Source organism: Geospiza fortis, unplaced genomic scaffold (assembly GCF_000277835.1).
Source record: "Geospiza fortis unplaced genomic scaffold, GeoFor_1.0 scaffold396, whole genome shotgun sequence".
Lineage (NCBI taxonomy): Eukaryota > Metazoa > Chordata > Aves > Passeriformes > Thraupidae > Geospiza > Geospiza fortis.
Genome location: NW_005054345.1, coordinates 2,529,762 through 2,543,019, shown reverse-complemented (window position 1 = coordinate 2,543,019; position 13,258 = coordinate 2,529,762). Strand labels below are relative to the sequence as shown.

Below are 13,258 nucleotides of genomic sequence, written 5' to 3'. Positions count from 1 at the left end.
CTTACTTTCCAGAATATTTGGCAGTAACTCATGACTTCAGGAGAAGGATAATTACATTACCTTACATTACAACTATATTTGATGTAGGTTTTTCTTTAGTAAAAGAAAATCTTGATGTACTGAAACAGTATCCTGTATTTCTAGAGTGATGGGGTGAAATGGACTTCCCTTAAGCTATTCCCATATTCTACAGGAGTTGCTGAACAGAGGATTAATGTCCATATCTATGGAGATCAAAATTTGTACTTTACAGTCTCCCAGGGACTGGAAGTACTTATCACCTGGCTCTAGGATCTGATATGCTATGGAACAAGATTTGCTGCTTAAATTGGCAATTAGTTAGCAATTAGTTATGTAAACGTGGTACTTATCACCTCCATGAAATACATCCAGGTATGTAATCCCTTCAATTCAAATTGAAATACTCAATTCTACTTTGAAAAACACAAGCAGCCTCAGGGTTGAGAATTTGACATGCTTGTTACAAGCACAGCTGCCTTTTCTAAACCCTTTAATGTGTTTAGGAAACTGTTTCCCTTGAACTTTTTTTTTTTTTTTTTTCACCCACAGAAAAATGATGAAAACGGGAATTGCTCTGGTGAAGGGATTGAGTTTCCAACAACCAACTTGTATGAGCTGGAGAGCAGAGTTTTAACAGATCACTGGTCCATACCCTACAAGAGGGAGGAGTCTCTAGGCAAGTGCCTAATTGCATCCACCTACCTGGCAAGACTGGGTAAGTTCCCTTTCACAATTGCACAGATTATCTGTTCAGAGGGTGTTGGGCAGTTGTGTGTTTCACTTTAATCTTGCTGCTGTTTACTTACACCCTGCACAACAATCACATCTCTGGGAAAGTGTTTAACAGTGAACTGTTCTACCCAGTGCTGTAAAAACATCATTGATCTCTTTTCTTTCTCTAAAATGTAATTTGTTTACCTAAGTTTTTTTCAAAAAGTGGCACACATGTTTCTTTATGTTCTAATAATTGTGGGAATTACATCTTTTCAGAGCTAAATTACTGACTCTTTTTTTTTTTATCTTGTGCTGGGTATTTTCCATTCATAAAAGCAAGCTGTCATCTCAATCCCTGCTGTACCATTTTTGTATAAGTGGTTGCTTTTCCCTGGTAAAGTGCTTATATTGCACTAGATCTGAATTTGACTCTTATTCAGTACTTTGGCTGGGGTTAAGAGTGTTAGGGAGGCACCACACCTAACAACTGGTGTATAATGAGAGTACAAGATAGATTTTCAGTCATGCCTGATGGCACACTAAAGGAATGTTGTAATCTCTTGGAAGAATAGAAGTTGTTAAGTGGTTCTGGTTTGCTTCTCTGTTTCCAATCTGTGTTAAAAGGCTGTGCTTTAATTTGGTGTTGGTGGGAGGCTGTGAAGCATCAGTAATGTATGAATTGTAAACTCTGAAGTTTACAAGCTACTTATGGTGCTAATAATGCTTGAAAAACCTGTAAAAGGTATTGGGAAATTAATTCTTAGTTCTGAAAGGCAGGTTCTCTCAAGTCATGCTTTTTGTGGCTTAAAAAGCACGCTAGTTATGAAGGAACAGTGGCACTTTTACTACTGCTAATTTGGGTTGTTGTTCCCTCAAATTTGCAACAAGGTCTCTGAGGTCATCTTAAAAAGTAATATTTTGAATATACTGTTAAAAATCATTCTCTCTTCTGTAAAGGTCTTTCTGATTCTGATGAGAATTGCAAGAGGTTTATGGACAGATGCATGCCTGAGGCATTTAAAAAGGTAAGTAGGTACAGTAGGCCAGTTCAATGTTTGTGTTGTTCATGGTGGAAATAGTCTTTTGCAATCCAGACTTCAGGCAACTACTGAATGGGTTCTTAGATTAAAATCACACTCAAAATATTTTCTGAGATTAAAATCATAGAAATTTAAATTTAAATCATACAAGGTCTCAGTTCTGTAACTCTGGCCAACTTTACCACTTAGTTTTTTTCTTTTTTTTTTTTTCCTTTTTCTTAAATGAAGAGCCCTGTAGTAATTACCAGAGTCCAGAGAGAGGTTTAAAGACCCTTGGATATGGCCACTGGTGGCAAGTTCATGGTCAGATTTCCATTAACTATTCTTTCTGTTATTCCTTCAGAGGGTTGCTAAATTCTTTTCACAATCCACTTAGAATTTTATCTTTCACCTCAGTTCTCAATGCCCAGTGTTTCTCTGGGCTGTTGTGAATTTGCTTTATAGAGTTCCAAAACTAATTGACTTCCCACTATTCCATCCACTTTAGGTACTGCCTGAATTTCCTGCCCAGTATTTAGACCATATGTATAAAAACACATACATACCCTTTAAAAAGTTACTTTGTCCTAGTGTTAAAATACTGAGAATATAACTTCATTTAAGGAAGGCAGAAATTTAAGGGAAATCTTCTTTTTCCATTTAATTATCTGAGTACTAATCTTACATATAATAGTTTTATATCACTTGGGTTTTTTTGCATATGAAATAGACAATGTAGATTGTTCCTCCAATAAGGAGGATAATCTGTAGAAATCTAAGTTCAGATGTGCTGAATTACAATTTGCTGAAATATTTACAAGAAACTCTATTAATGGTACAAAAAGTGATTGTATTTAAGCTATTAAGTTTTTTATCTGCTTCTGTTCAGACCCAGCAGAAATTAAATGAATTTGCAGATGGCAGCCAAGTGTCCTTTATAAACAGCCATGAAACCAGATTTAAGGAACATGTTTCAGTAGGTGGGAGCAGCATTAAATACCTCTTTCTCCTGGTACATGTGCTTTGTTTTCCAATAGAAGCTGCTCAAAAAGTGTGAATTGGTAAATGGTTACCTCAGCTGAATCAGTGCAGCTTTATGACTGCCTGTTTCAAGATTTAATAGTTGTGTGTTCAATCTGCAGACAGATTCATTTCATAGCGGTTGTTCTTTTTAAAGGTTACAATCTCTCCTAGTGCATGCAAATGGAAAACACTTTGACAGATTTTATTTTCTGTCATAAACTGTGATTTAAGGTGTTCTTCTGCAAAATTACAAGTTGAGTTAACTCTTAAGCCATTAGTGCAGAAAGAACATCTGAAAACCACACCAGATAGTGATGAGTGCATTCCAAGGAAACATTTATTCTGAAAAAACAGTTTCAGGAGTTGATAAATTTGTCCTTATTTGTGATTGTGCTCCAACTTTAAAATAATTGCCTTTTTTTTTCCCTGTTAGCTGTTGACATCCAGTGCTGTTCACAAGTGGGGAACCGAAATCCATGAAGGAATCTACAACATGCTCATGCTGCTGGTGGACCTGGTTGCAGAGAGAGTAAAACAAGATCCAATCCCCGTGGGCCTGCTTGGTGTGCTTACAATGGTATTTGACCCTCTGATGCAGTTTCTAATATCTGGGTATTTGGCATTTAGTATTTATGCAGCTGATGCTTTTTCCAGCTGTTTAAGTTGTAGTTCCTTGTCTTAAAATCTGCAGCCATTGCTTGCTGCAGGTATTTTACATCCAGTATGCAATGCAAAGGAGTGGGTGCTGTTCAAAACTTCTGAAAACTAGCAGTTTAAAAAAATACATCACATTTTTGTCACTTTGCTGTTTGTTTTTTAAAACTGATGCTTTGAGTTCAGTTCTCTGTTTTATGGACCTCTGGCTCACATGGTTATTGGATATTGTCTGTACAGAATAAAGGCTTCAAAATGCTTTATATGTTGAGAACTGAGAGGCAGGGGCAGGGGGCTTGTATTCAGCTTTATTTTTTGCTAGATTTTAACTGACAGCCAGGAGAATGGTCAGCTAAAACAATTACCAAGATAAGTTTTGAAAGTGGCATAAGGCACCTGTTCATTGCCATGGGCTTTTCTTTGAAGGCATTTAATCCCGACAATGAATATCATTTCAAGAACCGAATGAAGGTGTGCCAGAGAAACTGGGCAGAAGTCTTTGGGGAGGGCAACATGCATGCTGTCTCACCCATATCCACTTTTCAGAAGGTAAGCATGGCCATGCCCTAAAAACTAATTCTAGGGTGGATGTCTTTGTCTCAGATAAGATTATTTGTTTAGTAGGTATTTGAAGACAAAGTTTAAATATATTACCAAGAATTACTGCAAATAGATGTGCAGTGTGTGTTTGTCTGTAGACATTAATTTGTGCTCTCAAATTGTTCCAATTCTCTGTTAGAGGCTGCATTTAGAAATGGGTGAACTTTCATGTCTAAAGTAGCACAACAATCTGTGTTTTGCTTTAGACATGAAGCACACAACAGGTGGATCTGTGTATTTAAGGACTGACATCTGTTTGGTTGTTGAGTGTGAAATGACCAGGATAACTCCAAGTGTCTAGTTCTAGTAGAGAATTCAGGCTTTTCTGACAGCCAAGGATAAAATATCTTCAACTAAAACACACTGGCATGGAGGCAGTTTTTGAGGTTTGCACAGTCTTGTCACAGTTGTTCCAGATGGGTGGGTCCAAAACAGCATCAGTGGAGTTGATTTCTCCTTCAGGAAACAAGTTTGTGGCCGTAGAAAGAAAATTCTACATCGGCTGCTTTGGGGAAGTAATGTTCCACACTGCTCCAGTGCTATAAATACAGTTGCTTGTGAGTCAGCAGCCACAATGTGATCTGTTGCCACAGCACATGGGCAGTGATGTCAGGCAGAGTCCAAAACAGGATGATGTTCATGAGAACCAACCAGAGCTCCAGCTACACTTAATACAGGAGGTGTTACAAACACTGTTTTATTTGTGTAATAGTGCATCCATTTGAGGCGTGGGTTGATGGGCTGAACGTGTGTCCAAATGTCTGTTTCAGAAGACAAATGTTAGCATTGATGTTGCAGCTGCTAATTTCTTCCTATTCTTATTGTTCAAGGAACCTCATGGGTGGCTGGTGGATCTGGTAAACAGGGTAGGTGAATGTAAACCAGAATTGTTGTTTGTCACTTGAATTCATTGGTCTTCAGGGGTAATTTCTTCTCCCTCCCTCACCTTGCCCTTGTTTTTTCACTCGTCACTTTTCTGACAACCACAAAAAATTAGTGTGAGATTTTAATCCTGCCTTGTAAAATGTAGCTTGTTGAGTTGCTGCCTTCTCCCTTGAGCACCTTTATCCTAATTTGGTATCTATGACTAGAGGAATTCGAGAGCCCAGCTGAGGCTGCAATCAAAGGTCCCCCAGGCAAAACTGCCAGTCCAGTCAGCTGTTGTTGTATGTGGACTACCTTTCTTCTCTGTGTCCATTTTTACTCAAGGCAGAGTTTCTAGCTTGATGCTTACCCTGCTATTGTGAGTAATTGCATTGCATTCCCCAGTGCGCCCCTGCATTCCCATGAAAATATCAAGCTTTGTTTGGATGGGATGTTCCATGGTAAAGGACACTTGTTGGCATCTCAGGAACTGTCAGTGGAATATTTTCTATAATCTCTTATTTACAAGATAAAATACTGTAGTTCACTGTGTAATACTGATTATTTTATTTCAGTTTGCAGAGTTGGGTGGATTTTCAGCAATTCAGTCCAAACTCAATTCTGAAGATATTGAACTTGGGGTAAGTCCATCTTCTGTCATGAGACTTCTCCCTTTCCATTTTACCTTTCATGTAGAACCAGCAGTGTCCTTTTTGGCAGTGCTTTCACCTTTTCTTTGGTACCAGAGCAGCACTCCCACAGAGCCCTGGAGAACTGCTGTCAGGCTGGAAGTCAAATGAGGTTGTACATAGGAATCCTGACTGAAGAGCAATTAAGACTTCACAGAGAAGAGGAGAAATTAGTGTACCTTGCTGCTAGCATTCAGCCTTCTGGTTAGACATCAATCAAAGTAGTTTTGTTGTATGTTCACCAGTATGTCCCTGGTTTTCTGTTTACTGCACCCATAGCTGCATTTAGCTGCAAGCGAATTGACTTCTGTCATTTATTGTAGAAATCACTGTTAAGGAAAAAAATCCTTAGGAAGACAGACAATGTCTAATCCTAAACAACTTTTCAAGAGCAATGTCTTAAAACTGACTGATTCAGCAGAGCTAAGCTATTTTTGGTGATCCTAACCTATATTCAGGAGACTTCCAATTCTTGCAAGCTTTGGAGATGAGGAGGCTAAAGGAAAACTGTCATCTGGAACCTTGTGTCCCAGTATAAAATCAGTCTGCTTCCAGTGACATGCCACTTGGAGGGAATTCAACATTTTTTTCTTGGGGTATTGATATTTTCTGCTTTGTATTGAGATAGGTTCATATGTGAGCTTGACAGAAGAATAAGGAAAGCCTTGATATACATGCCAGCTCTGTAATAGAAACTTTGACTTGACTTTGTTTAATGATTAATAACTGCTTGCTTAGGAAGGAAATCTGGGTCAGCATCACTTAATGTGGGCCTTGGATTGCACTGCTGCACACTCAGTTCCACCATTCTTGATCCAGTGTGAAAAGAAACTGATTTTGATATTATTTATTGGCAAACAAATGCTTTTATACATTTAATTTCTTGACGATAGATACCACTTTAAAATCATGCATTGAAGAGATCTTGACATGTATATGACACATTTACAAAAGCTTCCTCCCACGTATTGCTTTGGGAAAGAAATTTGCCATATGGCTTTAACCTTAAATTTTGCATTCACACTTTTGATTGCTGTAGAGAGCAAGCAAAATGTGATATGTTCCTTTCCGTCTGTTTATTTCTGTGACTGAAACAGGATCTGTCAGAGAACACTGAACAGAGTGATGAGAGGACCAAGATTAGTGAAAACTGGGAAGGCATTTTTTTATTTCAGACAAAAATATATAACACATACTGTATGCCATATATAAAACATAGCACATACTCTACTGCGTGCCATAGAGTAAATCTTTCTTAAACCATGTGTTGTTGTAAAGGACTTGCACACCAAAAACAATCATAGCAAGGGACTGGGAATACATAATATAAATGATACTTGTTCATCTTCATTTGCCTTTTAATCTATAGATTACTATGGAAAGATTCCTTAAATGTGCACCTAAATACTTGCTGTCTTTCTTTCAGGCAATCTCTGCGTTAGTTCAACCATTTGGAGTTTGTGCAGAGTATCTTAACTCTTCTGTAGTACAGGTAAAATGTCTTTGTTATGACTTGTTAAGAGGACTGAAAATTAATTTCCAACTGTGTTGGTGTGAAACTGGTGACTAATTTGAAAAGCCTTCAAACCTCACGTTGCAGAAAGTACAAGAACCATTTTGAGCACGCTGAGGTGATGAGTAAAGGGCTCAGACAATGTTCAGATTCATTTTCCAAGCAATTATCTGTAGTCATGTATCTACATCTGCAGCAGTGAGAAACTTTACCGCTGCTATTAGTAAGCTGCAGCAGTAGAAGCCATGTGGGGAAAGAATCCAGCCCGAAGGATGAATTTTGCTTTCAGTTTAACTTTCTGGCTGAGATGAAGGACATGGATGGGAGAGTTTACACTGCAAAAATTGTGGTACAGGAAAAAAATTCACCAGGATCTTTTTGTGTGTGCAAACATACTCCAGGCTTCACTCCTGCCCTCACCACCAAGAACTGTTGACTTAAGTGACTGAAAGACTTTATTTGAAGAGGATGTAGTTTAGAAGCCCCTGGGAGTAAGAGAGACACATGCACCTAATAACTGATGTGTTTTTAGAGGTCAATTGGTCTGTCTGTTTTTGCCAACCTGCATTACAGTGGTCTGAAATGGGTTCTTACTCTAATTGTTTTTTATTTTCCTGGGCATAGCTACCAGGATAGCTTTATCTTTGTTGTAGGTGTTGCTTTATCTCTAAGGTAGTGGTGAGCTTTCAGCTAAGTATTTCCTTTTGCTGCAGTCACGTCTTTTGAGTAATACAGTTGATTTCAGGAAGCATTAAAATGATTGTCATGCCTTTTCTCACGTTCTTTAGCCCATGCTGGATCCAGTCATTCATAAAATGATTAAATATGTACAGAATGTAGAAGAGAAGGACTTGAAAGACAAGGTAATGTTTTACATATTAAATATTTAGGAAGAACTTCCTGCGTGTCTTGGAAATGCTGTCAGTGTAAATTAGAACAATAGCTTTCTTCTCACTGGCAGGAATACAGCTTGTTCTGAATTCTGACTGAATGACATAATGAAAATGCATTTATCCACTTCCATTCAATACCCTTTTCAGTAAATATCTGGTTTATGACCCTTTCTTAAATATTTTTCTGCTGTTGCTATCAGATTTTTGGTTTTGTTGGTCCCCTTGTGCAGCATGCTGAATGCTCACTTCTCTGACTCAAAGATATTTACTGTCTTGCAGTCTGCTAAATTTATGTTGCTGTTGCAATAGCTATTTGCTTCTGAGAATTTGGTAGTAAAGTGTCTGTGTAACTTGTGGCTACTTCCTGCATTACCCTGAATTTGGCATTCAGTTCTATTAAATTGTGTTGACTTTTTGCTTAGTTATAAATTGTTAATTTTAAACAAGAAAGTATTCGTAGACTGTTGAACCAAAGGAGAGCAATTTACCAAATCTGAAGCTTTAACCAGAAGTTTCATTATCTTAAAATTTCTACTGTACAAGCAATACTTTCATATGTACCAGGTACTGTGTTTTGATTAAGCAGTCTGTTTGGTCACTAAACCTACTCTTTGTGAGTCACTGACATCCATAGCAGAATAGCAAAAATACCAATGCCTCTGTTTGTCCCTTTTTTGTTGTTTTGTTTCAAACAGAGGCTGGTGAGTATCCCTGAGCTCCTGTCTGGGATCAAACTGCTGTGTATGCGCTTCCAGCCTGACCTGGTCACGGCGGTCGATGACTTGCGGCTGGACATTCTGCTGCGCATGTTGAAATCCCCCCACTTCAGTGCAAAAATGAATTCCCTCAAAGAGGTAGGTTGGCTTTTTGTCTGGCTCTGTGTGTGCACGTGAGCGTGGGTTTGGATAGGATGGGTTGTTAATAAACCACTGAAACCACTGCCTTAAGAAAAGAGGTGGTGCAATATCTCCTTGCAAGTTGTGTTGCCTTAGCAAAAGCTCGGTTCAAAATAAACACCAAAACAAGTTAATGTAGCAGGAGTTGTTTATAGCATTAGTAGCCACTGCAAGGCTTCCCAGTTAGACACAGTTTGAGAAGTGAACTATTGTAAGAAATGCAATTTTAGATTGATTTATAAGCAGTGGTCTATGTTATTCATTGAATATTCACTCAGGGATAATACTGAGCATCCTGAGGTATATCCCATTTTTCTTGTTTCACTTAGAGGAAACAGAAAAAAAACCAAATGGGACTTAAAATCTATATTGATGTCTCAGTCCACTCATATCAGGGCATTGCACTACATAATTGTAGTATTTTATATTGTATTTTTTATTACAGTTGTATGTAGACACTGTAGTGTTTCAGAGTCCATCTTTGCTGCTTTTTTCCTTCTCTATTTATGAGAATATTGAGATGTTAAACCTCATTGATGTTTGGTTCTTAATCATAAATGCTGTGTATCCGTGGTGAATTTGTAGAAGTGCAGCTTTTGAAGATTTTAGCAGAAATGTGCTTTTTCTCCCTCGAGTGAGGAGCCTGTATCAGTTCAGTGTTGGATAAAAAGTAGGACACTGATTTGAGTGTAACAAGCAGAAGCCTGAGATAACCTACTTCTGGCATATCTGTAGAAAGATACCTGGCAGTACAGGCCAGCTTTTCTATGTCAGACTAAGATTCTGCTGCATGAGAGACTGGTGACATGGTGTTTCTGGTTAGGAATTTGCCTTTAAACAACTTACTAAAAAGCAAAAATGACAACTTAAAAAGCCAACACCCTGCAAAAAACAATCAACCCAAAAAATCCCAAACACCTTCTGTACTCAAAATATTGCAGGATTCACACTTAAGCTTCATCATGAGCTTTTTTTAATAGATTTCATTCTCTCTGTGTGTGATGCAGGTGGGAATTTTTTGTTAAAATCTTACATTTTGCAATTTTTAGGTGACAAAATTAATAGAAGACAGCACTGTGTCCAAGTCAGTGAAGAATGCAATAGACACAGACCGACTGCTGAATTGGCTCGTGGAGAATTCAGTCCTGTCAATTGCTCTGGAAGGTAAGAACTCTCACAAAGCCTTTTGGCACATGCTTTAAACGACTTAAATTTAAAAATCTCATCTCTCCCTTTCAATACACTTTAATGAGCACTATTAACCAAAGAGCTCAAGCTTTTTGTTGTCTCCAAAATTAAGTAAAATCCTGCAAATTCTGTAACTATCATCTAGTCCTCTGTTTGACATCTGTGCAGATGTCTTCTGCTGTCCTTGGGGTTTTTTACTCAAAGTTTGTATATTGTTAGCCTCTAAAAAAGAGAGAAAAGAGGTGTTTTTCTCCTCAAGTAGTAACATTCTGTAGGAGTACTATCAGATGTATGAAGCAAAAGAAAATAAAAATGGAAACAGCCTTGTTCTTTTTCTTTGTACTGATACTTGTCTGTAACAGTACAGAAAGACCTTCCAAATGAAGATAGCTTTGTTCTGTCTTTTAAAATAATTAGTTCTTTTATATAAAATTAATGTATTTAATATTGTTTGAAATGCATTCATTGAGTTGTCTTTCTTTGTTTCACAGGTAATATAGACCAAGCACAATACTGTGATCGTATAAAGGGAATTATTGAACTGCTGGGCAGCAAATTATCTTTAGATGAGCTCACTAAAATTTGGAGAATTCAGGTAAGCAATCAAGACTAGGCAGGTGCTTTTAGACTGTCTTACAAACAAACATTCAAATGAAGGGATTTTTTAAAATAATCTGTACATCTCTATTGCAATGTGGAGGTGTTAAGATTTTAGCAGTATAATTAATGCAAAGACTTCCTTCCACTTCTTCCTTTACCATGTAAAATCAATTGTTGTGGCAATTTCTTGTATCACAGCTGCTGAATCCTGTGATGAAGTTCAGTTCTTTGCAACAAGTGTTAAGGGACTGCAAAAGTATTTGACTGGGCATAAGAGGTTGTCAGCCTGAAACAGGTGACAGGAATATTTGTCTAGACCAAACTAAGATATTAGTGTTTGTGGCTGGAGGTATGGATTTAAAGTCAGAGTGTGATTTTAAAGAGAGTGGGCTCCATTCTTATTTACCTTCCTGTACAGGCATATAATTGACTGAAAAGTCATCTTTTGGCCTTCACTTTAAAGATATTCAATTTATTACTGTGTGGGGAAGGTGGTTTGAGTGTTTATGTAAGTGACACATGGAAACTTTGACAAGAAACTAATCTTCCACTGCAGGAAATGGTTTTCTTCTCTGTGCAAATGTTGATATTTTAGACTAAACTCATTGAACACTGTCAGGTCTGCAGTTTGTGTGGCATGGTAGCAAGTCTTTAATGCTTAACAAAGTTGAAATGTGATTCTAGCTCCCTCACTTTTATTCTTTAATAAAAAGCAATACTTCCTCCCCCTCTCTGGCTGTTGTTACCATGGTGCTCCCATGCATGTGGGAGGAGATTTTGTATTGCTCATTTTTGAGTAAAGCCTGGAAGAGTTTCAAAGATTCAACACCTCACACGTGAACCTCACCAAGCAATAGAAAAGGTGATGTTTGTACTGCTGCCACTGCAGCAGCTTAAAGCTGCTGTAATGATGGCAGACAAGTAGTTTCCTGCTTCAGAATTAATTCCAAAGACTTCTCAGCCAGGGAAATGAGGAGCACAGACAGTTTACTCTGAACTTGTGTTTCTACCATGTCAAAAGCTGCTACTACTGTGAATAATGCTAGGATAATGCTTACATGAAGGTTTTTCTCTGGCTTGTTTGGGTTGAAGACCTACCTTCTTGTGTTTTCCTCCTTTTCAGTCGGGACAATCCTCCACTGTGATTGAGAACATACACACCATTATTGCTGCAGCTGCTGTGAAGTTTAGCTCTGACCAGCTCAATCATTTATTTGTTCTAATCCAAAAGGTAAGTTTTCACATGAATTTACATTCCTTAGGAAGAGGATTGATGAGATGTGCTTGTGTAGCCAGCCTACTGAAAGGCAAATGGCTTGAATACATTTGTATTTTCTATATCAATGTAAAATTTGCTATTAAAAACCACTTAACTTTTATGTTAACCCAGAAGCCTAATCTGCTACTGTTTTGCTAATTGACTTGGATTTTAAGTACATTAGATAGCCAGTCCTAAGGGACTTAAAGTGAGATTTTATTATTATATTTAATCCCTAATGGTATTTGAAAAAGAGTTGAGAAAATTAGTGCTGTAACTCCCAGCAACAGAAATAAGGAAATACTTACGGTGGAAACATACTTGTTTGTATTTTGATTTTCCTGCAGTAAATCAATTGTGCATTATATTTTTGTGTACACTTGAGATGTAACAACCTGATAAGATGCTCTAACATTGATTTCTTTGCTGTGCAGAGCTGGGAGACAGAGAGTGACCGAGTGAGGCAGAAGCTGCTGAGCCTCATTGGGCGCATTGGCCGAGAAGCACGAGTGGAAACAACCACTGGCAAGGCAAGGGGATGGTTTTCCTTTGGATTTTTGATTTATTAAATGTAGAGTTGCTAGGCTCTGTACTTCCTAGGTCCTGACTATCCTTGCCCTTCTTCCTGCAGGTTCTGGAGGTACTTTGGGAGCTGGCTCATCTTCCAACGTTACCGTGTAGTCTTATCCAGCAGGCCTTGGAGGAACACCTGACAATCCTCAGTGATGCTTATGCAGTGAAAGAGGCAATCAAAAGGAGCTACATCATCAAGTGCATAGAGGATATCAAGAGGGTTGGTTTATTATTTTGTCTCTTCCAAAATGAAATCTTATCTAGCCTCGATGTTGCCCTTTTCTTTCAAGATGCACAAATTGTGTGTCCCATCTGTAAGTTCTTACCTTGGGGAGTCCTCGAGAGGGGTAGGCTTTGTGTGAGCCACTTTGTTGATCTTGAGACTCATAGTAAGTCTCTTGCCTTTGTTTTAAGCAAATTTTCAGCCCAAGGAGTGATCAGTTTATGGGAAACTGCCAGGATGGGCCCAAGGTTAGAATTTGCAAATGGAACCACTGTAAAGGTATGTCAGTATTTTAACTGTCCCTTTCATGTGAAAGCCTAGATTAGTTTATTTTGAGTAAAGCATGTGTTCTGGCATGACCATTAAGTCTCAAAATGCAAATCAATATTTCAATTGTAGTAGTTTTGTATTTTAGTAAAATACTTAACTCTTTTCCTGTAACATAAAGAAGCCATTCCCAAAGCTGCCTGTACTCTTTCCTGGCAGCAGCAGAGATGTGCATGGCTTAAAAGACTGCATATATTCTTTCC

General features: G+C 38.1%; 1 protein-coding gene across 1 annotated transcript in view; it reads left to right on the top strand.

The window, feature by feature from the left end:
• The first annotated feature begins 378 nt into the window (after positions 1–378).
• Positions 379–13,258, top strand: part of USP24 (ubiquitin specific peptidase 24) — a 47,760-nt gene continuing 34,880 nt past the window's right edge. The window contains exons 1-15 of the mRNA XM_031058550.1: positions 379–393; positions 571–736; positions 1,693–1,760; positions 3,211–3,354; positions 3,858–3,980; positions 4,862–4,897; positions 5,471–5,536; positions 7,011–7,076; positions 7,886–7,960; positions 8,686–8,844; positions 9,936–10,050; positions 10,566–10,669; positions 11,798–11,905; positions 12,367–12,462; positions 12,564–12,725. Of these exons, the coding sequence (XP_030914410.1) occupies positions 379–393; positions 571–736; positions 1,693–1,760; positions 3,211–3,354; positions 3,858–3,980; positions 4,862–4,897; positions 5,471–5,536; positions 7,011–7,076; positions 7,886–7,960; positions 8,686–8,844; positions 9,936–10,050; positions 10,566–10,669; positions 11,798–11,905; positions 12,367–12,462; positions 12,564–12,725 (1,503 nt within the window). The remainder of the gene's footprint in view (positions 394–570; positions 737–1,692; positions 1,761–3,210; positions 3,355–3,857; positions 3,981–4,861; positions 4,898–5,470; positions 5,537–7,010; positions 7,077–7,885; positions 7,961–8,685; positions 8,845–9,935; positions 10,051–10,565; positions 10,670–11,797; positions 11,906–12,366; positions 12,463–12,563; positions 12,726–13,258) is intronic.